General features: G+C 40.7%; 1 protein-coding gene across 2 annotated transcripts in view; it reads right to left on the bottom strand.

Moving 5' to 3' along the window:
• The window catches only part of TRUB1 (TruB pseudouridine synthase family member 1), a 39,613-nt gene extending 34,174 nt beyond the window's left edge, over positions 1-5,439 (bottom strand). Inside the window, exons 1-2 of one of the 2 annotated variants that reach the window (XM_025397570.1) lie at positions 4,779-5,439; positions 931-1,029 (exon numbers count right to left, since the gene is read on the bottom strand). In XM_025397570.1, coding sequence (XP_025253355.1) covers positions 931-1,029; positions 4,779-5,064 — 385 coding nt within the window. In that variant the 5' untranslated portion in view covers positions 5,065-5,439. The remainder of the gene's footprint in view (positions 1-930; positions 1,030-4,778) is intronic. The other variant, XM_025397572.1, reaches the window with a different exon arrangement.
• Positions 5,440-24,198: the final 18,759 nt, after the last annotated feature.

Here is a 24,198-nt window from a genome sequence, read left to right as displayed (position 1 = left end):
CTTATCCTCTCCCCCTCCTGTGAGAGGATGCTCGAGCGTGCTGCTTTCTCTAACAAAAAAAGCGGTAACACGTGTGCAATGTTTCGCTCAGGGAAGCTCATTAGAAACTCAGTGCCCAAAGCTGTGTTTTGTTTTGTTTTGAGATCGAGTCTCCATCTGTCACCCAGGCTGAAGTGCAGTGGTATGATCTCAGCTCACTGCAACCTCCGCCTCCCAGGTTCAAGCGATTCTCCTGCCTCAGCCTACCAAGTAGCTGGGATTACAGGCACATGCCACCACACCCGACTAATTTTCGTATTTTTAGTAGAGACAGGGTTTCACTATGTCAGTCAGGTTGGTCTCAAATTCCTGACCTCGTGATCCGCCTGCCTCAGCCTCCCAAAGTGCTGGGATTACAGGCGTGAGCCACCATGCCTGACCCCAGTGCCCACAGGTTTTACTGGGGACTTGAGAGGATGATCACTCAGGCACGCTCTGCCTTAGCAGTGGAGCAAAATTCCAGATTCCTAGAAGGAAAGCTGGTGTTCCCAGAAACATCTGAGGCACAGCCAACCAGCCTTATCAGACAGAGAAGGGTGGGAACACTCCTAAAATCCAAGTTCCCAGATACCAGCCAAGGGCAAGCTGTGCAAGCAGACCTTTCTAAAGATAGTAATTTCAGGCCTGCTATGTTAACTCTTTTCTGCACAGAGAGAAACCTTTTTTCAAAGTCCCATCCACACATAAAAGTAGCTATTTCTAACAGCCTTGTAGGCCTTGTACGATTTAAAGGCTTCTTTATAAGATGGCACTATATATATCCAGTAGATCTGAAACATTCCAAAGTAGAGTGAAAAATATAAGGCTTTAGTCAATCTATCTGTTCTCAACCAGTGTTTCTTTCTGATATTAAGTGACAGTGGACACTTAATTTCCTTTCATATCTCTTACCCAGAACTCCTCGGGCTGCGCTGTCTAGAGTCCCTCCATGCCCAATTTTCAAAGTCTGCTTTTTCCTCTTGGTCCATTCTGGAGAAGGCATTCCAGCTTCTACGAGAGTAATGGGGATGAAAAAAAGGTGATTACCACGACAAATTAAGTAGGATTTCCATAAACTTGGGAGGAAGAGGGAAAGGCATTTTCAAAACAAATAAAAAGTATTATACAAACTTCACATGTTAAGAGACTATGACCTCGTTACCAGTAAAGAAAAGATTTTAAAATGTATATTCCCTAAATTATAAAGAAAGAGTATTCCAAAATTAGCTATCAAGACACTAGAATTCATTCTCTAAGAGAAAAATGGCATTTTAAAAAGGTGGGTAAATACCCAAACTAACCTGCAAAAATCTAGTAAATTCTTGGTAGTGGTGGGCTCTTAGAGAATCATGAAAAGAAGTTAATTTTTATATACAAAGATACTTTTAAAAGTCCTCAATTTCCATTTCTAAATCTCTTCCATGGTCTTTGCTGGTATCTCTAGCTACCTAACACTGGGAGTACATCTCATGCAGGGCTATTTCTAAATACACCAAATTCCCAAACTCCCTGTATTCGCTGTCTCCTTGAAATTGAAAAACCAAAATTTTCAATTCATTAAAGAAATGAATCTCAACAAAACATTATGTGGAAAGCAGCTAAGATTAAGTTGCACCTTAACTTCCTAAGCATTTAGATCTTTAAAAAGAGGATGCCAGCCTGGCTTATCTCATATTCCTGTTGTAAATATAAAGTGAGCCAGGCACAGTGGTTCATGTCTGTAATCCCAGCACTTTGGGAGGTCGAGATGGATGGATCACTTGAACCCAGAAGTTTGAGACCAGCCTGGGCAACACAGGGAAACCCTGTCTCTATCCAAAATAAAATACAAAAATTAGCTGGGCATGGTGGTGTGCACCTATAGCCCTAGCTACTGGGGAGGCTTAGGGGAGAGGACTGTTTGAGCTCGGGAGGCAGAGGTTGCAGTAAGCCAAGACTGTGCCACTGTATTCCAGTCTGGGCAACAGAGTGAGATCCTATCCTATTTAAAAAAAAATAAAAATAAGGCAAAATAATGTAACTTGAAAGTATTTTGGGGAGACAGGGCCAGTGCTTCCTTCTGGGTAAATATAAATTGTTTTGATGATGGCATATACCATATTGAGAGAGTATTGACTATTAGATGTCAAGTGAGAAAGAAAAGCAGGAACTGCTATATTGATCTATACCTGCCCCCAAGCCCATCAAACCTTCCTTATCAACACTGACGCAGAGTAGAAAGAAAATAAAGCAAAGAAAACGAAATGAGTGGACAGACAAGGGAGGAGGGAAATCAAAGCAACAATGGAAATGCAGAAGCCAGATTAAATGGCCAAAAGAATGCTGGGTGGCTCGGCCTCCCAAGAAAATTATCACTCTACTGAGTCAGAACCATGGTCTCTGGAACACCCTGGCATCATTCTCTAATTATGACATCACTGTACTTAGAAGGGTATGGCTGTCTGCTTTGACATAAACTTCAAAGGCCAGACCTCGGTTTCAAACCCTTGGCCTGTCACTTGCAACCCATCATGGATCTCTCACCCACAAATTAACAGAAACCTTTTGGGGAACTCTTTGTATTTTCAACTTGACACCCCTTGGAGTAAGAAGGCCCCATAAATATACTATCTTCCCTTTGTGCCCAAATATACCTCCTTCTAACTTGCAGACATACTGCCCCTACTATATAAAGTGGGGAATTTGGTTCACCCCACTAAACTAAGTATTCGTGGATTTTTATTATTTTCTAGCTATAAAATTCTGGTACACTTAGGGCTTTGAAGGATCCCAACAGACAAAGATTAGGGATTGCAGTATAACAGGAATCAACGCAAAGAAAGACATGGAATGGTATTGGAGGACACAACCACTGACCATGGTTGTCAAATACAGCTAACATTAGAATGTAGGTATCTTTAAGAACCTTCCCAAGGCCGAGCGCGGTGACTCACGCCTGTAATCCCAGCACTTTGGGAGGCTGAAGCGGGTGGATCACCTAAGGTCGTGAGTTCGAGACCAGCCTGACTAACACGGAGAAACCCCATCTCTACTAAAAATACAAAATTAGCCAGAGTTGATGGTGCATGCCTGTAATCCCAGCTACTTGAGAGGCTGAGGCAGGAGAATCACTTGAACCTGGGAGGTGGAGGTTGCAGTGAGCCGAGATCGCGCCATTGCACTCCAGCCTGGCCAACAAGAGCGAAACTCTGTCTCAAATACTTCCCAAGTAATTCTGACAGCCAGTTATAACGACATCTGGAAAGCCATAGCCTAACTAACATAAATACAGAATAGGCCAATCACAAACAATATAGAAATCAAGGATAATGAGAATGTCTCTAGCTAAAGATTCTAGCCTAGCAACAGCCTTGAAACAATCATTTTAACTAAGATTCAACAAGAAAATTCAGTTCTTAGAGAGATTAGCCAGAAGGCCAGAATATGGCTTTGTCAGAAACTTGTCTGAAAGAATGGTAATCATTACCTTAAGGATAACAAAAAAAGAAACCCAGAGTTTAGTTAACAAATCAGGAAAGCAGCAGTTCTATATAGGAAAACTAAAAAACTATGATGACACCACAATACATATCCTTGATGCAATTCCTTACTTTGACATCCTCTGAATGAGTCATCCTTTCAGGCAACAAAGCAAAACTTTAATAAAAGAATGAGTAGTCGTGATACTGGAATTAAACATCTGCAGGAGCGTGCCTATTTGCCCATAAACATTTAAATCTGTACTGTCAGTTATAATTCCCATTAGAATAATTTATTTTTGCATTTTTTTTAAGTGTAAAGTTTTCCATGGGACACTAAACAATGTAAGAAAGTCCCTGTACTGGTTTAATGGCGAGATAGAATACGGCCAAACTCTGGAGAACCTTGAATAACCTAGCTAACTAGTTTTACCACCACAGGGTGCAGAAATCACTAGGCTGTCAGCTCAGTTAAGGTAAGAGACAGTATCTTTTATCTTCAAGTCTCTATAGGCTAGCACAGACCTGGTTTAGTGTATATGTCCAACGAACTTAAGGATCCTGGATGCTTTATGTGTGAAATCATCCGAGCTGATTAAGGGGGTGATTTTTTAGGCTCTTCTAGTATTTTCCCAGTATACGTGAATAAACGAATCAATAAAAAGCACACTCTCAGCTTAGTGACCAAGTTATATTTAGTGTTCCTCAAACGTGGTCCATAAACCACTTACACTGGAATCACCTGGAGCAACTATTTAGACTTGCAGTTTCCTAAAAATACCCTGAACCATCCGAATCACAATCTCGGACAGGGCAGGGATTAGGAATCTATATTTGTACAAGAGACTCTAAGTAATTGTTAGGCCCACTAAAATATGAAAACGACTTTATTAAGTCTTGGTTAACGAAGTATATCTGCATTTCCAATACATTCTGAGGAATGCAACTTAGGTGGTAAGTGCCAGTACTTCCTTTTGGGGTTCATCCACATGAACCCAACAAAAGCCTCCTGAGGGATCAGATTACAGAAAATAGGTCTGCACGCCCAAGGGCAGGGTTTTATTGTGTAAGTATGGGTTTTTTTCTCCCACTGAGAACTACAACTGCCAAGTAGGCTACAAGAGTTCGTGTCAGGGCAAGTCCAAGCCCGAGATGCCCGAGATTTCTGTCCAGAGCTAATTCAATGGTCATTCTCCCTTTCCCTTCCTTTTGTCTCTTGAATCACGAGCGTCGCAAAAAGCCTAATGTGCTTCCCCTCTCGTAGCGACCGCCTCAGCCTGGTCCCCACCCGGGCTGCAGTACCTGCCAGCAGCTTCTCCTTCAACCGATTCAGCAGCTCGGCTGAAGTGGGCCCTTTGGGCTTGTGCACGGCGAACACGCCGCTCAGGGACAGCAGCTTGGTAGCCAAAGCGGCCTTGGAGACCCTGGCTTCGGATCCGGTCCTGGCCGCGGCCGCAACCACCGCGGCTGCAGCCCTTGCTGGCGGGGTCGCAGCCATTGCTGCGACCGTTCCTGCAGTTTCAAGGACAGGGCATGTGTCTGTTTTCAAAGACGACGAAGACGTAACCGCCGCCTCAGAAGCGGCCATACTTTTGTAGTCCAAACCTGTTTCATGGTGGAGGCGCACGCTGATGATGCAACAAGAGTGCGCCTGACAGGACCGTCTTTCTCATACCGCGAAGCTGCGCAGAACGGAGAGGTCACAAGGGCTTGTGGGAATTGTAGTCCATGGCCTTCCCATACAGACCGAGAGCCTGCTGTGCCCTTGTGTTTTAAATAGAAAGTTTTAAATGTTCAGTTTTCCTGGGGCTTGTGAAGATCCATGGCTTCCTGGGCTCACTGCTTCATTGACTGTGTTGTGCTCTTGCATTCAGGTTCAGAATTAGAAGACATCCAAATGTGAGCTCTATTGGAGCGAGGAACTTATGTACCACGTTTGCCGAGACATCCTAGATGCCTCACACGTTGTAGGCACTTAAATAAATATTTGAAAACGTATAAATAAGTATGAATTCTTCAAATTTCCCGAAGAAACCAAGCCAATGGTAAATCACTTGAGCTTATTTTGATGCTCTTCATGCACTCCTGTTTGCCGCCCTCCAAGCCCCCACTGCCTCCACTACAATTTTTAATAATTCCGATTTTGAATACCAGCTTTTCTGTAGGTTGCATTCCTTAGTACACATTGCTTAGATATCAAAAGGCATTCTTGCAATTCGTAAACTTTAAACTACTTTCTATTTGAGACCTTCTCCCTAAAAGTTATTCACTCCTCAACAAGACTGAGGAATATTGTTTTGATCCCAGCATAAGGCAGAGTGGAGAAAAATTACTTTTGCACCAGATACATTAAATGCTATCATAAGTATTGTGAGACAGATAAAGTTTGTCCTCATTGTTTTTTAGGTTTCTTTACAGTCACTCTTTCTCCTCATCATACTCTTGGACTTTAACATCTGGTATTTTAATGATGCCCCTTAGCTGCTCACAATCACCAGTTATGGGATCCCATTTGAACTTGCACCCATTCGTACAACAAACACATGGCAGAACAATTTATTAAAAGGAAAAAAAAAATTTTGAGGGAGTTTTTTTCAGGGCGGAAAGCTGTAACTCCTAGAAGGAAGTCACCTACTCTTGTGGTCTATTATAAAAGCCTAAGCTAACTGAAAAGATTGGCATATCAAAAGATTAGTGGACACCTGGCCCTGCTTCAAGATGTTCGTTTTTCCAGGAAGATGTCATGACTTCAGAAGGGATGACTGCACCCCAAGGAGCATGGTGTCCTTTAGCCTCAGGAAAGAGTTCTCTGTTCTTGTGGCATGGAAGCAGAGAGCCAGGGACTTGCAGGGAAGGTTGGAAGGCTTGACCAATGACGACTTGGAGATTAGAGGCCTTTTCCCAATTGTCCGGACATCAGCAAGCCTCCCTGTTTCTGTTGTGGCTCTGGGGGTGAAGGATGCAGAGGGATGCAGAGGGAGAGCAGAACTGGGGGTGACAAATGATGCTTATATTCGAATTTTCCATCAGCCCAGTGTAGGACCAGAGTTAATTTGATTTAAACAAAATGAAGAAATTGATATTTCTTGCACGTTTGATTTCTGGGATGCTAGGACACAACTAAATTAATTCTACTCTGCTATCATATCGGCATTCTTGGGATCAGAAGCACCAAGTTTTGTTTTTCTAAGGTAACCAACATCTTCCACATTGGGCAGGCCTTGAATTCACAGGTTTTCTTGCTCCAATACAAGTATGAGTTTGGGCTTTTTGGTTAGAAGCAACAGAAAACTGATTCATACCAGCTTGGGGGGCACGGGGGAGATGATTTATCAGAAATACACTGGTACACTATTCAGAATCTAGAAAGTTCTCTGTCTCTGGCTGCATATCCTTCTTTTATGCTAATCACTTGTGTCTTTTTTTTTTTTTGGAGACAGAGTTTCACTCTTGCTGCCCAGGCTGGAGTGCAGTGGCGCAATCTCAGCTCCCCACAACTCCTGGGTTCGAGGGATTCTCCTGCCTCAGCCTCCTGAGTAGCTGGGATTACAGGCATGTGGCACCACACCCAGTGCATTTTTAGTAGAGACAGGGTTTCTCCATGTTGGTCAATCTGGTCATGAACTCCTGACCTCAGGTGGTCCGCCTGCCTCAGCCTCCCAAAGTGCTGGGATTACAGGCACGAGCCATCGTGCCAGGTCCACTTGTGTCTTTATTCCTCTTTCCTTCTTCTAATAGGCCTTTTATTGTAACTCTTCATTCCACATCCTTGTTTTAAACCATCCTATTTTGATCCAATTCCAAAAACCATCTGGATGAAGTCACTCCTGACCACCTGTAGAACATAATACCTCATTCTTTCTATCCCTCTACCATGACACTTTCCTAGCTAACTTTCTGGCTTTATTTTTTCCCATGGCACATCTCACCTGACATACCATGAATATGATCTGGATGTTGGTTCCCTCCAAATCTCATGTTGAAATGTGATTCCCAGTGTTGGAGGTTGGGCCTGGTGGTAGGTGATTGGATCATGCGAGTGGACCCCTCATGAAAGGTTTAGCACCATCCCCTGGGTGACAAATGAGTTCTCACTCAGTTAGTTCATGTGAGAGCTGGTTGTTTAAGAGTCTGGGACCTGCCTGCTGTTGCTCTCTTGCTCCCACTCTCAGCCATATGATGTGCCTGCTCCCCATTCACCTGCTATGACTGGAAGCTTCCTGAGGCCCTCACCAGAATTAGATGCCCACACCATGCTTCCTCCACAACCTGCAGAACTGTGAGCCAATTAAGCTTCTTTTCTTTATAAATTACCCAGTCTCAGATATTCCTTTAGAGTAACATAGATGGACTAATTTATACCACATACTTTACTAATTTTGTTTAATGTCCGATGCCCTCTATCAGAATATCAGCTTCCTGCGGACAGGAATATTGTATTCATTGCTATATCTCCAAGGCCTAGAATAGTGTCAGACATAGCACTCAATAAATACTGGGTTGTTTTGTTTTATTTTGTTTTGTTTTGAGACGGAGTTTCATTCTTGTTGCCCAGGCTGGAGTGCAATGGCACAATCTCTGCTCACTGCAACCTCTGCTTCCCAAGTTCAAGTGATTATCCTGCCTCAGCCTCCCAAGTAGCTGGAATTACAGGTGCCTGCCACCACATCTGGCTAATTTTTTTGTATTTTTAGTAGAGACGGGGTTTCACCATGTTGGCACAGGCTTGAACTCCTGACCTCAGATGATCCGCCTGCCTCGGCATCCCAAAGTACTGAGATTACAGACATGAGCCACTGCACCCAGCCAATAAATACTGTTGAATGAATGAATGAATGAATGAATGAATGAAACTTCTATAAAGGCTGGTGTGATGGTTAATACTGAGTGTCAACTTGCTTGGATTGAAGGATGCAAAGTATCGCTCCTGGGTGTTGCCAAAGGAGATTAACATTTGAGTAAGTGGGCTGGGAGAAACTGACCCACCCTCCATCTGGGTGGGCCCTACCTAATCAGCTGCCACCACAGCTAGAATAAAGCAGGCAGAAGATGGAAGAGCAGACTTGCTGAGTCTTCCAGCCTTCATCTTTCTCCTGTGCTGGATGCCTCCTGCCCTCAAACACCACACTCTATGTTCCTTGGCTTTTGGACTCTTGGGCTTACACCAGTGGTTTTCCAGGGGTTCTCAGATCTTCAGCCACAGACTGAAGGCTCCACTGTCGGGTTTTGAAGTTTTAGGGCTCAGACTGGCTTCCTTGCTTCTCAGCCAAGCAGACAGCCTGTTATGGGACTTCACCTTGTGATCCTGTGAGTTAATACTCCTTAATAAACTCCCCTTCATATACGTCTACCCTATTAGTTCTGTCCCTTGAAAGAACTCTGACTGAAACAGCGAGTTAGTGCCTGTTCCCTGAAACGTGGAGTGCTGAACACATAAAATAATAGATGTAAGTCACAAGTGTAGCTTACCACACCTGACTTCAAATTCCATTATCTCATTTTACAAGTATGGAACAGAGGTAAAGAGAATAAAATCACCTAAAGTCATATAATAAGACTCCACCTTTCTAGACCAGCTTCCATGCTGCCTTCAACCACCCATGTACCTCAAAGATTCATTAATTAATAAGATTCAAAAATTAGGGACTCCAAATTTGTCACTAGCTCCCCCATGGCTGCATTCCTGGGGCACTTCTCTGATCGCTGTCACAGGCATGTATGCCTGGGAAAGCTGGTCTTCACAAAGGCTTGTTCAAATGTTGTTCACCTCTGCAACTTTCTGTGGATGGTAGAATCAGAGAAAGTAGCAATGATGAGTGCTTTTAGACCACATAGTCCAAGTCCTTCATTTAAAAAATGAAGTACAGGCTGGGTGCAGTGGCTCACCCCTGTAATCCCAGCACTTTGGGAGGCCGAGGCGGGTGAATCACAAGGTCAGGAGATCGAGACTATCCTGGTGAACATGGTGAAACCCCGTCTGTACTAAAAATTAAAAAAAATTAGCTGGGCATGAAGGTGGGCACCAGTAGTCCCAGCTATTCGAGAGGCTAAGACAGGAGAATGGCATGAACCCGGGGGCAGAGCTTGCAGTGAGCTGAGATCGCACCACTGCACTCCAGCCTGGGCAATGGAGCAAGACTCCATCTCAAAAAAAAAGGAAAAAAAAAAAGCACAAAAAGGTATTCCTAAAAACCAGGGAGAGAAAGCTGAGTATGCTCAAACCTGTGTGTAGACTTGAGAAAGACATAGTTTTAAAGTCCAGAGAAAAGGATGAACATGTTCCATCTTTTCAGGATTTCCATAATGAAATTTGAGAGAGCTGGAACGCTTTTAAAAATATCTTCTGTTATGCAATTGAAAATTCTCCTAACAGGGAAGAAAATGGTAAGGTAATTAAAGAAACCAGTGGCTGATTGCACAAGAACTCTGCTATGAACTGAAGAGTCTAAAGGAAATATCATATCTTTAGAAACAGGCATCTAGAAAATTTTACTTTCTAAGGTACAAATATCTGTACTGTTTAGATTTTGACCATACATTCCTTCTGTAATTAGGAAAAATAATAGCAACAAAATAAATCTTAAAATTAAGCAAAGAATGTGTTTTTATTTTTTTGAAAAAGGAAGGGTAGATTAAAAAAAAAAAAACTAATACTAGGACTCATCACAAACATGTAGGAGTAAGGCCAGAAAAGCTGACATCCAATTGATCTGAGAATAGGAAAACATTCCAGAGATAGTAGAATAAAACAAAACTGAACTTTTAAAAAAGATAGAAAAAGAGATAGATTTACTGCTTAAGGCCAGTAAGATAAAGATGATGGAAGACAAATGCCAAGCAAAGCTCTGACTTTTCCTGTACTCTTCATCAAAGAGAACAGTTTTTGGATAGAAATGGAAAAAGCAAACAATTAATAAAAAGAGAATGGTGTCCATAAGGGTGAAAATATTGGAAGAGGACATCTCCTTAGACTAGCTGAGATGAGATCGCCTGGTCTCAACAATTATATCTTAGGGTTGGGGGAGAGGGGAAATATGAGAACTTACAAAAGATACTGCTTAGGGAAACAGACTTTTGCTAAACATACACTGTGTGCTGACATAGCATTTTCTTATAATTTCTACAGTAATTCTCAAGTTATACTTGTGGAGAAAATAAAGTGTAGGCTGGGTGCTGGAACTTCACTACAAGGTAGATGTTATTATTATTATCCCCATTTTATAGGTGAGGAAACTGAAACTAAATGAGATTAGGTAATATGACCAAGGACACATTGATAACATAGAGTAAGTGGGTATGTCAGGAGTTCCCAAGACCAATCTCAGGCTGGCTTCACTAGAAAAACTCAAGGATTCAGAAAAGCTATAATACTCATGGTTATAGTTTCTTATAGTAAAAGGATACAGATTAAAATCAGCAAAAGGCAAAGCACGTGGGACGAAGGCCAGTTATCCTCTCTAAACTGACACATGCACAGTGCTTAATTATCCCAGCACTGAAGTGTGACAAAGGTGTATGAAGTGCTGCCAATTAGGGAAGCTCACCTGAGCCTTGACATCCAGAGATTTTATTGGGGATCAGTCATGTAGACACAGTGCCTCCATGACTGACCGTAGGTACTCAGTCTCTAGTCCCCTAGAGATCAAACTGATACAGCAGTAGCTCAGGGCCTAAGGTACACAAAAACATTTTTATCAGGCAGGATACTCCACGGGCTCAGAGGTTGTCTCCCAGGAGCTGGTAAAAGGTTAGTCATTTCTTTTAAATGTGCAAAACTTGAGTACCCCAAGCTTACTGTCTGTATTAATCAGGGTTCTCTAGAGGGACAGAACTAATAGGATAGATGTATATATAGAGGGGAGTTTATTAAGAAGTGACTCACACAGTCACAAAGTAAAGTCCGACTATAGGCCCAAGCTGAGGAGCAAGGAAGCCAGTAGTGGCTCAGTTCGAGTCCCCAAATGTCAAAAGTAGGGAAGCTGACAGTGCAGCCTTCAGTCTGTGGCCAAAGGCCCAAGAGGCCCTGGCAACAACTAGTGTAAGTCCAAGAGTCCAAAAGCCAAAGAACGTAGAGTCTGATGTTTGAGGGCAGGAAACATCCAGCACAGGAGAAAGATGAAGTCCGGAAGACTCAGAAAGTTGGCTCCTCCTACCTTCTTCTGCCTGCTTTTTGTAGCCGTGCTGGCAGCCAATGGGGTGGTGCCCACCCACAGTGTGAGTGGGTCTTCCTGAGGGTGAGTCTTCTCCAGGTCCACTGACTCAAATGTTAATCTTTTCTGGCCACACTCAGAAACACCCAGATACTCTCAGAAACGATACTTTGCATCCATCAATCCAATCAAGCTGACACTTAATATTAACCATCACACGGCCTTAACTCTTTGCTGCACAGTAAAGAAGCTGGCACTGGAACCCCTGCCTCCTCCAAATCCTTCAAAGCCTACTACACCCACTGCCAAAGATCTTAGAGGAAAAATGAAGAATTGCCTCTGGAGTAATTGCAGAAGACACAAATTGGGTAAATATTTCAATTTTCAGAAGGAATTGAAGCCAGATTCAGTGAACTACAAGCAATAAATTTGGGCAAAATTCCAAAATAAGTTCCTTATATGATAGTTGTATAGGCTGGGCCTGGTGGCTCGTGCCTGTAATCCCAGCACTTTGGGAGACCTAGGTGGGTGGATAACGAGGTCAGGAGTTCAAGACCAGCCTGGCCAGCATGGTGAAACCCTGACTCTACTAAAAATACAAAAATTAGCCAGGCGTGGTGGCGGGTGTCTGTAATACCAGCTACTCAGGGGACTGAGGCAGGAGAATTGCTGGAACCAGGGAGGCAGAGGTTTCAGTGAGCTATGATCGCACCATTGCACTCCAGCCTGGGGGACGAGAGTGAAACTCTGTCTCAAAAAAAAAAAAAAAAAAGAATAGTTGTATAGAAAGGCAGTTGTGGTCATAAAAAACCAAAATGGGTTATTAATTCCACAAACATTTATCAAGAATCTACAATGTATAAAGCATTGGGGATTTAGCAGTATACAGTTTAGAATTTTGCAAATGTGTTTTGAGCTTCTGTGCTAGATGTAAAAGGAAAAGTTGCTGCCCTCAGAACTCCTTTTAAACAAGTCATGTTATACCAACACAGTTCGTTCTTTGATAAGTTCACTAGACTGGTAAGTGAAGGAAATCAGTAGGTATGGTTTATCGGCACTTGAGCAAACTCTTTGGTAAGGTATATAATGATATTCCTAAGAACAAGATGATGAAATGTGGGCATTGCAGGAAAAATTACGTGGAATAACCACTGGGAAAGTATGCTGTTTAATGGATTAATGTCACTCAAAAGAGATTTTTGGTATTGTGTAACAGGGCAGCATCTGGGGCCCTGTTCTGACCAAAAATGTAGGTATCATTGACTTGGATGAAGCTATAGAAAGTATGTGTACATCATTTTCCATTGACAAGAAGCTAGGAAAAAAAGAGTAAGCGCATTTGAGAACAGAAAGACCTTCCAGAATGGTAAATTCTGAGCACCTAGCATATGCCAGCCGTGGTGATTAGCACAACTCATTTAGCCACATGCAACTGAATTTTTACAGAGATGACCATTAGGCCCTCACATGTGAATGCTAAAAAACAATTTTCAAAATCAGGTCATAGAAAACATAGGTTAGAATCGGCCGGGCATGGTGGCTCAGGCCTGTAATCCCAGCATTTTGGGAGGCCGAGGTGGGCGGATCACGAGGTCAGGAGCTCCAGACCATCCTTGCTAACATGGTGAAACCCCCTCACTACTAAAAATACAGAAAAAAATTAACCGGTCGTGGCGGCGGGCGCCTGTAGTCCCAGCTACTCCGGAGGCTGAGGCAGGAGAATGGCGTGAACCCGGTAGGCGGAGCTTGCAGTGAGCCGAGATTGCGCCACTGCACTCCAGCCTGGGTGACAGAGCGAGACTCCGTCTCAAAAAAAAAAAAAAAGAAAATATAGGTTAGAATCAACCTAAATGAAAAGTCTTGAGGATTTCAGTCTAGAATGAGCCTTACATGAGTGCAATATACCTTTGTGTGAATATAAAATGGCCACCAGAACAGCTCATGTGATCTTGACAGCAATAACAGAATCATCATGTCTAGAATGAGGGCGTCGTTATCGGGTCCTGATAACATAATGTGGCTGACTCTCTGCAACAGTTCATATTCCAGGTCTTTCTCTGTCTCAAAGATGCCTTGTCCTCTGCTTTTGTTAAAGAGGCAATCTTGGCTGGGCATGGTGACTCACGCCTGTAATTCCAGCACTTTGGGAGGCTGAAGTGTGAGGATCACGAGGTCAGGAGTTCAAGACCAGCCTGGCCAACATGGTGAAACACTGTCTTTACTAAAAATACAAAAAAAATTAGCTGGATGTGGTAGCGGGCACCTGTAATCCCAGATACTCAGGAGTCTGAGGCAGGGGAATTGCTTGAACCCAGGGCAGAGGTTGTAGTGGGCCGAGATCGTGCCATTGCACTCCAGCCTGGGCAACAGGTTGAGACTCCATTTCAAAAAAAAAATTAATATTAGTGATTTCAACATAATATTAACACCTGATCATCATTTGATGTGTCACTTCTCTAGGGACATTTGCACTTTTGCCGAGGAATCCAGAAGACAGTGGCCTGGATTAGGAAGGGCAGACACTTGTGGACATGGAGACATTCTGATGCTTGCCAAATCACACCAAGCCCAACCTACATTTTCTTGACAGTTTCTTCCATTAAGCTATACCAGTACTTTATGGCATTGTCAACCCATGTCCATTCAAATAAATTACTGTTCCTATCTCAGCTGACTAATTTGGCAGCAAAAACTAGTCCACCTGCCAGTGCATTCGCTGGCTCACACAACCTCTCCATCCAAAAGTATACAGCACATTTTCACGTTAATAAGCAAAAAGAGACAGCATGTCCTCTCGCCCTCAACCTAGGAGTTTGGAGTAAGACAAATGTGAACATTTTAAAGGGCAAAGAGGTGGAAATGAGGGGACAGGATGCAGAGGCTTGGGAGGATGAAGGTATTTTACAATATATAAAAATACGAGTACTAGAATTTTTTCTTTTTTAGTCCATAAAGAAATCCCTGTAATTACTCCTGAGCCCTCAGAACATTCATTCGCGGGGCATAATTGATTCTCTACAATGTACAGAATGCTACACAGGGACATTCAGGGCATTTAATAAAGTCTCCAATTAAATGGATATGTACAATTACAAATATTGAATTTTCATTAAATTGCATTAATATAAATATTTATAACATAAGCATATTAAATATGTGTGATTATATATGTTGGATACATTACAAATACAATAGAACAGACTACTCTGGAATTGGTCAAATGTTGTCTTTAATGCTGCCAAAATAACACAGTAGCTATGACTGTTTTTATGTTATTTAACATTTATTGGCATAACAAATGTTTATTATGCACTTGCTCAGTAATGGACACCTGAGAAAACTTTCATATTGAGCACTGCTGCAAACAGAGGCATTCTTATAAAACAGTTTGGGGAAGTGCTGTCAATATGTTTTTAAGTAGGCTCTGGGGATTTGGAATATTTAAAACCATTTTCTATTCACATTTTGAAGATAACATACAAATTGTCTTCCTTGATTAATCTACACTGTCATAGGTTGGGGAAATGTCCTTCTGTGACTTCAGTTTTCTTTAAACGTTTAATAATATTCTCCACTTGAGGAAGGGTTTAAGGCTGGCTTCGGAGACAGAGGTGATGGATGTCTCCCATTACCAGCTTGAATGAAAAGCCTTTTATTTAGCATTGTCTATGCCTAGAGGCGAACCAAGGAAGCAGGCTTTACCCTCTGTCATTTTTCATCTCAAAACTGAAAGCTTCAACCTTTCCTATTACTACTTAATTGAATTTAGAAAATCATGATCTTCTTTTTAAATATTTTACAGGCTTTTAAATGTAAAATTGATGGGGGCGGGGGCGCTGGCTGGAGAAGGTTTGGATATGTTCCTTCGAATCTGATTTGGTATCTATTCCACAATTTAAAAAACATCTGAATGTTTTGGCCAAGTTGGAAAATAAAAAATATGTTCTCATCCTTGGAGCCAAGGCATATCTGCCTAAGTGTCTTGATTTTTATGGTTAGCTATAAGTAGAGAAAAATATTTTAAAAAGCAAATCTTGATTATAAACCCTAAAATTACTTTTTACTCTTCACATTGGATTGCAGATTATTATTCTATGAACTTCATAATAGGAAACTCAAGAACAAGTTCTGACCTACACTCACATCTTATATCCACAATACATGTTATTTTCTGATTTCTTTTATATTCTACTCTCCTACTTTTCAACAGCACTAATTAACCATGAACACCTGATCCTTTATTGCCTCAGAAATAAAATTTACTTATTTACTTCTACTTTACAGAGTTTCTAAAGGGAAAGAAAACAATACTTTCTTAGTTCATTTATAGACCACACTCAAAACTCAGTGTTGCTGGGGTTTGATCTGTTTCTTAATCTGTACCATGGGAACTTACAGTTCATATCTGGTTTGTGATTGGTCATAACATCTCAGTCAATAGCTGAACTGATTTATTTTATCCTGTTCTGCTAAAGGGTATATCCCGCCTAACAAATTTATCTTTGATAACAAACAACTATTCCAGGGGGGACAACTCTCTCTCTCTCTCCCCCCCCCACCACCCTCTCTCCCTCTCTCTCTTCCCCCCTCCCACCATATATATACACATATGTATGAGAGAAAGAAAGAGGTGGTGTGGTGCAAAAGCGATAGCCATTCAGTAAAAACTGTATTTCAAATATACACACAGTCATTCTGTTTTTCAATTTTAGTACAGTGTTCAATAAATTACATGAGATAGTCAACGTTTCATTATGAAATACACTTTGTGTTAGATGGCTTTTGCCCAACTCTAAGCTAATATAAGTGTTCTCAGCACATTTAAGGTAGGCTAGGCTAATCTATGGTGCTCAGTAAATTAGGTATATTAAATGCATTTTTGACTTATGATCTTTTCAATTTATGATGGATTAACTGGGACACAACCCCATCATAAGTCAAGGATCATTTGTATGTAGTTTTTAGAATAATATTAATATCCTGCTATCTATATTACATAATAAAGATTCCATATTTTATGAGAAAGCTGGGATACCTATAGAATCCACAAAGCTGCCAGACTCTACAATTCATCAAAGAGAAGGGCAAGCTCATATATAAAGTTTTAGTCTTGATCCATTTCAAAGTGTATAGCCAGTTTGTTGTTTTAAACACACGTTCATATCTGATATTTTACATATTTCATGGGCATACATTTTATTTTCTGATTACAATGAAGACACATGTAGTTCACACTCCAGCATATAACAGATAGGGATGCCAGGCAAGCATTTTTAGACATGGTGTCATTTTACTGAGAGAGATCTTCTTTTCTGATAAACGGCTTTGAAAGCAGCCATATAGCTTTTGCCTGTCTTCATCTCCCCCACCTTGCAGAGTTTGTCAGTGCCCCTTTATAACCTGCTGGAAGAGAATTATAATCTGCAGTGTGACTTCGCCAGCCATTAATCTTCCTCCCATTTTAGGGGTCTGAGAGAATTCCCTAGAGCATGTTCTCCCCTGGCCTCTGAGTCATCCTGTTAGTTTCTTTAGTCACAGATAAAAGAGCAGTCTTGTGCTCTCACCGCTGGTCTCTGGGGGCAGGACCAGCCACGCAACTGCAGATTTTTTCCATGGTTTCATGTTTGTCACCAACCAGCCGAAAATCAACCCTATCAACTCCAGTTAAGGTGTCGCTGTAGGCAGAAGATGTTTTCACAGCCAGGACACGGCTGTGAAAATAAGGAAATGACACATGCAATTGAAATCTTAAATATATTATCATTCAGGGTTTGGGGGAAGAATTCTGTTAAAAGCTTTAAAAGCTTTAAAAAATAACATTTTCTGCCAGCAGCAGCATTTTATCATCAGTTGCAATAAGTAACTCCTTAAATGCATGACTTCCCTTAGAAGTCATGAATAAGCCAATTCTGATTCCTGGGTACACAAATTGTCCAGGATGTCTCTTCCAGGTACCAAATTATACCTCTATATTCTGCCCAGAGAAGAGCCCTGAGATAATCTTATCGCTGTGTATTATTCCCTGACATACTCCACCGTGGTAGGGTAAAGGACACGACTCTGGGTCAATGTCGTGTGTAAATTACACCACTCAAAACTGGTTTCAATGTCTGTCACTCAGTCTCATGATCAAAATTACTGGAAGGTGCACCAATGTGTCCACATTTATTTCTTTTTTCACTGAGAAATATACACTAACACTCAGGAAACATTTTTATCTCAGGGGTCACTGGTTCCTGATTGGTCCACTCAACATTCATCAAACACCTCTTAAAAACAGAGCCTTTGTTTCAGGTTCCATGCTAAAGAAGTTCTGGGTCAAACGTACTTCCTAGAGTTCACAAGAACAACAGTAGCTGACCCAGGAAAAGGAAATTATCTATTCTGGGAATCCTAGTGGTATCACTGGAAAATCATATTGGCAATTTATTAACATTATTTAAATGTTACATATTTATATAAATCAGTGCTTCACAAACTACTTGTGGAAAAGGATAAGTTTTAAAAATGCCTAATCTATTGTACACTCATACTTTCATAAAACACAATGAAAATGAACTACTAAAAATATTAAATTAAAAAAAAAGAAGCTGGGCTCGGTGGTGGCTCACATTTGTAATCCCAGCACTTTGGAAGGCAGAGGCAGGTGGATTGCTCAAGTCCAGGAGTTCGAGACCTGCCTGGGCAACATGATGAAACCCTATCTATACAAAAAATACAAAAATTAGCTGGGTTTGGTGGTGTGTGCCTGTGGTGCCAATTACTTGGGAGGCTGAGGCAAGAGAATCACCTGAGCCTGGGAAGTTGAGGCTGCAGTGAGCTATGATCATGTATGGACTGCAGTCAAGCCTGAGCAACAAAGGGATAAAGGACACCCTGCCTTAAAAATAAATAGATAAAAATTAATTAATTAATTAATTAAAAATTTAAAAGCTCATAATATGATGCCACATTTATTATTATTATACTGTGTTAAATTCCTATAAAAGTTCTCAAATATTTATTCTCAATTTCTGTATCTATTTCATGACAGACTGAGACATAGTTCACCCGCTGGTACAAGTTTCTAGGTCAGGTTTTAAGTAACAGGACCTGAACCATTGCCTTTTGTGCTTTATATATCCTTATATGCTTGGATACATTGAAATCAAACTGAGATGCAAACTTTTTCAAGGACATTTTGTCTCAGAAGAGGAAAGGTACCTTGTTAGTTCAGTGGTATATATTGGCAACTTGGAACTCATCTTTTCCTTTCTGGGGACGAAATATTATGGAATAAGCACAGGCTTGGGATTCAGACCTAGGTTTGAATCCTAATCTGTTATTTACTGGCTGTGTGATCTTTAGCAAGTTACTTAACCACTCTGAGCCTTTTTCCCTAATCTGTAAAATAGGGTAGCCATAACAATTTCCTCTCAAGACTGTTATGAAGATTAAATGCAACAATGTATGAAGTGTATCTTGAATGAAGTGAATAGGCAATAAATGGAACTATGGTTATTATAAATGGCAACTCACTAAACTGGGAATCCTTTTAAGACAGGCTATGGAAAAAAAAAAACCCCACATCTTTTTCTTTGTATATGACCCAATTTCTAGCTCAGTGCCCAACAATAAATGCTTATGAGTGTAAAGAGAAAGGAAAAGGAAGGGAAGTAGTAAAAAAGAAGGAAGAGAAGAAAAAAGGAAGCAAAGGAAAACGGCAATGCCAGCAGAGAAAAATTGAAGGGTTTTCTCACTTTAACGAGTTTCAGAAAGTGCTTCATTATATTAATAACTTGCAGAAATTGGAACGGGTGAGACATAAATTCCTTGGTTAGCTGCCAGTGAGGGTTCAAAGTGAGGTCACTATCCTTCACTGGGCATTAGCCACCACACCACAGTCATTGAACTGTCCTTCAGTGGGTACTTACTGAGCAATGTACCCAGCACAGTGCTAGGCAGGCAAAGTGTGCAGTAGCATGACTCTGGGACACACCTATTTAATTGGAGATGAAAAAACATTACATAGCTTGATAGCTCTTGAAAACTACAAAATTCTTCATAGCTTCAAGAAGAGACACACTTAGCATTTTTTAATGAACAAATAAAAAGAAAGACTAACAGTGATTACTAATGTGTAACTTTAGCTGGGTATCACTATACAGGGTGCCCTACCGTAGCAGAGCTTGCTTTGCAGACGGAAGTGGTGGCTCACACCTGTAATCCCAGCACTTTGGGAGGCCGAGGCAGGCAGATCACCTGAGGTCAGGAGTTTGAGACCAGCCCGGCCAACATGGCAAAACTCCATCTCTACTAAAAATATGAAAATTAGTCGGGCATGGGGGCGCATGCCTATAATCCCAGCTACTTGGGAGGCTGAGGCAAGAGAATTGCTTGAAGCCAGGAGGCGGATGTTGCAGTGAGCTGAGATCGTGCCTAGGCATCAGAGTGAGACTGCATCTCAAAAAAAAGAAAAAAAAAAAAAAAGAAGTGGTGGCATAGGCTGAGTGAGGCTATTTATCCCTCTCCAGGATTGCTGATGGGCACTGCAGAGTACTATTTCTTTTTGCAGAATACATCAGTTATTTTGGCTTGTGTTCCCAGACCATGATCTTTTCTGAAAGGCTGTTACCTGGCTACAGATGTGATAGGAAATGATATTGGTCTTTGGCCTTTTGAGATTACAGCAATAAAACCTGTAACTGGGTATTAGCGTTCAATGATTCATTTTAAGACTACAACCTTTTCTTCACTTTCCTTTTGTGGGAAGAATTGCCACTGGAGAAAGTACATTTTGTTTTCCTCCAAAAAATCACATTTGACTATTTTCAATGCTCTGTAGGAGTCTGTAACACAAAGCTCTTTCTTGTACTTACAAAAAAAACCCTGCTTTTCTGTGATTTTTTAAAAATACTTAATTTGGTGCTTCTATCAAGGAAAAGATTTTCGTTTTTACTGAGAATAAAGTAAAATATCCACGTAACAGCAATAATACAACGCTCTGTGCTGTACAAATACTTAATATGGTAATTACTTCTCTGGATAGAATTGAAAATGACCATTTTTCTGTGAGGTAATTCTCTTTTGTTTCTAGGGATGCGTAAAGGAAAATACGTAGGCTCACCAGGACACTAAGGAATCAGTCTCCATTCCCACAAGGAATTCTAAGTTTCATCACGTTGGATTTAGAAAATTCCTTAGCATTCTTTAACTCTGATTTTTTAAAAAATTACTTCTTCAGTTAGCTAAAGCTTTCTAAACTAAACCCAAGAGGATGTTAAGTCCTAGAAGCTTACACAAACTCAAAAGTACGTAATAAGGTCCTTTTCCCCTTCGATGCATTAAATGTTTGTAAGCATCAGAATTCTATGTGTATAATTAGTAACGTACAAATGTAATGTCTCATCTTGAATATCTGCATAGTTCAGCCCTTTATGAATAGATAGCAGGCAGAGTCTGACATTAGAAGAATCAGACCGCCCGGGGAAAACGAATGAAATACATTTTACAGTCCTTTGATTTCCTCCTAACTCAGAGGGGCTTTGATTCCTGGTTTAAAATTATAAGATTTATTATCATTCCTCTTGCAATAAAAATATGCTCATTTTTCAAGTAGTAATACTCTCATTAAGAATTGAGGAAGAAATTACTAGGACACAATGGAATGTAGAGCTTTAAGAGCTTTCAAAAAATTATCAGTAGAAACCACTGATTATTTAGGGCCCATGATAGATCTTCTTTTGTTTTAGCAAGATATAAAAGAGAAAATGATTTGTATAGTTACCTTCCTTTGTCAGTGAGAAACAAAGATGGAGACTATGACCTATCCTGACATATATACACACCATTTGTAGTGGGAATTGTTTATTAAAACCATGGCACAGAATGTGGCTCTGTATTGAAACTGCGATGGCCCCCAAGTATGTCTCTTAAATAGCATAAGGAAGCGGTACCCTGTATTTAACACCATCTCTCATTGTTTTTTAGCACAGATTTTCTTTGTTTGCTTTTTCCTTTTCTTTTCTTTTTTCTTTTTGGCTTTTATTATTTTTTAAATTTACACACAATAATTTTACATATTTAGGGGCTACCATGTGATAATTCAGTATGTTTTTGAATAAAATATACAATAAATTATTGTTAGTTATAGTCCCAATTTTTAATGATATCTGGAGATCCTACCCTCTGGATATACCTACAGTGACCCTCTTATGACTTTTGGTCCTAAATTAGCTTTCAAAAAGGAGACAAATTCAAGATGATTTTACATTGTTCATCAGGCGATTCAAACCCTTTCTCTCTTTTTCTTCATTGTGTTTTACCTCTCTGAGACCTAGACGTGGTAGTTTCATTGCCTCAATAAGCTGAAATACCCTAAAAGGTATATATGTATTTTTTTGAGATGGAGTTTCACTCTTGTTGCCCAAGCTGGAGTGGAGTGGCACAATCTTGGCTCACTGAAACCTCTGCCTCCTGGGTTCAAGCAATTCTCCTGCCTCAGCTTCACGAGTAGCTGCGATTATAGGCACGTGCCACCACGCCTGGCTAATTTTTTGTACTTTTAGTAGAGACAGAGTTTCACCATCTTGGCCAGGCTGGTCTTGAACTCCTGACCTCAGGTGATCCACCTGCCTCAGCTTCTCAAAGTGCTAGGATTACAGGCATGAGCCATCGGGCCTGGTCAAAAGGTATATTTATATTTTCATACATCTTATTCCTTTATAATCTCTGCAGGCAAGGCCCTGGGAGAATGGTGAAGTTGCAAGCTTTTGTGCTTCTCTCTACGACTGACTGTCTCACATCTCTTCAATTTCACGTGCTACTGTCTTTTTACATCCCCTCACCACCATCACACTTTCTTTGGATCCTTGTGTATACTAACATTCAATTAACGATAAAAACCTAAACTTAACCTGGGTTGGGGTTCTCAACCCAGGGTGCACATCAGAATCACATGAGGAGTAAAGATTCGCATGGTCTGGCCCTATGCCAGACAAGGAACCTGAGTCACCGGGAGTGAGAACCAGGAATTTTGGTTTTTAAAAAGCTCATGAGCATTTCTGATGAAGAATTATTATACTTATCTTCCATTAGATTCTGCATTTTAATAGGTCCAAAACCTGCAACTAAACCCACTATGATCAAATGAAGAATTTTAAGTAGCTATGGGAGAGAACTACGGAAAGCTGAGAATTCCCCAGACATAATGGGTGGAGGAGCTTGGTTCCAAATTCCTTACTTGTAACAACTACATTTTTTGAGCAATAAAAATATTTTATAAAGTTTTTTTCTTTTCTTTTCTTTTTTTTGAGATGGAGTCTTGCTCTGTCACCAAGGCTGGAGTGCAGTGGCGCAATCTCGGCTCATGCAACCTCTGCCTCCCACGTTCAAGCAATTCTCCTACTTCAGCCTCCAAGTGGCTAGGATTACAGGCACGTGCCACCACACCTGGCTAGTTTTTGTATATTTAGTAGAGACGGGGTTTTACCACGATGACCAGGCTGATCTCAAGCTCCTGACATCGTAATCTGCCTGCCTCGGCCTCCCAAAGTGCTGGGATTACAGGTGTGAGCCACCACGCCTGGCCAAAATTTTTTTCTTTCTTACTGAAGACTGTATGTTCTTTATAGGAAGTCTGAAAAAATACAAAAAGAAATAAAAATCATATAAGATATAGAACTCAACATTCTCGCTTATTTCCTTCAATTCTTTAGGCAATTCTTGTATTTTTTATTTTGGTGTTTGTAAAAAATTGGCTGTATCTTTTTGTATTATTTTCTGCCAGCTAAACTAATTTTGTTCTTTGAAAGTAGGACCTAGATCTTTCTCCCTATCTCTCGAACACACACACACACACACACACACACACACACACACACAGTGCCTAACATAGAGCCTCTAATGTTTTATGTGCTCAATAACTATATGGAGATGGAATGAATTTGGTGACCCAGTTTTGGACTCCTTTTTTGGGCATGCCTGTAAACATAGTAACAGGAAATATAGTGACTTCTATTCCTTGCTTTCTCAATCAGCTTCAAAAGATATAATATCTTAGGGTAATTATGGAAAAAATAGAGATATCAAATACAATTTGAGTAGCTCTTTGCTGTTTCAAAATAACTAAATGGCAATTTTTAAATTAAAAAAATAAATCTTCTAAGAAATAAGACTTCTGTTTCCATATTAATTTCCTTCAAAAAGGATCATTTTAAATGCCATTCAGCAGCTGCAACAGTCAAGTCAGGATTAGATTTGGTTGCATGTATCAGTAAACCCAAATAATAGTGACTTAAAAAGGAAAACGTCCAGAAATACGTAGTCCAGTGCTGGCATAGTGATTCCATGGTCAACCAGAGACTCAAGCTCCTTATTTCTTCTTACTCTACCTTATTTCACGTGTGGCTTCTATTCTTAAAGTTATGTACAAATATGGCAGCAGGAGTGCTACCCTATACCTCCATATTGTTCATACAGGAAATAGGAGGAAAGAGAGAAAGAGAGGACAACAGAGAGAGCACCTTGGCTGAGTTAGTGAGCTGTACGAAGCAATATCCCCGAATCCACATCCATCAATTTCTGTTTACATC

The sequence above is a fragment of the Theropithecus gelada genome, chromosome 9 (assembly GCF_003255815.1).
Source record: "Theropithecus gelada isolate Dixy chromosome 9, Tgel_1.0, whole genome shotgun sequence".
In the NCBI taxonomy this organism is placed as follows: domain Eukaryota; kingdom Metazoa; phylum Chordata; class Mammalia; order Primates; family Cercopithecidae; genus Theropithecus; species Theropithecus gelada.
This window is presented reverse-complemented; position numbering and strand designations above follow the sequence as displayed.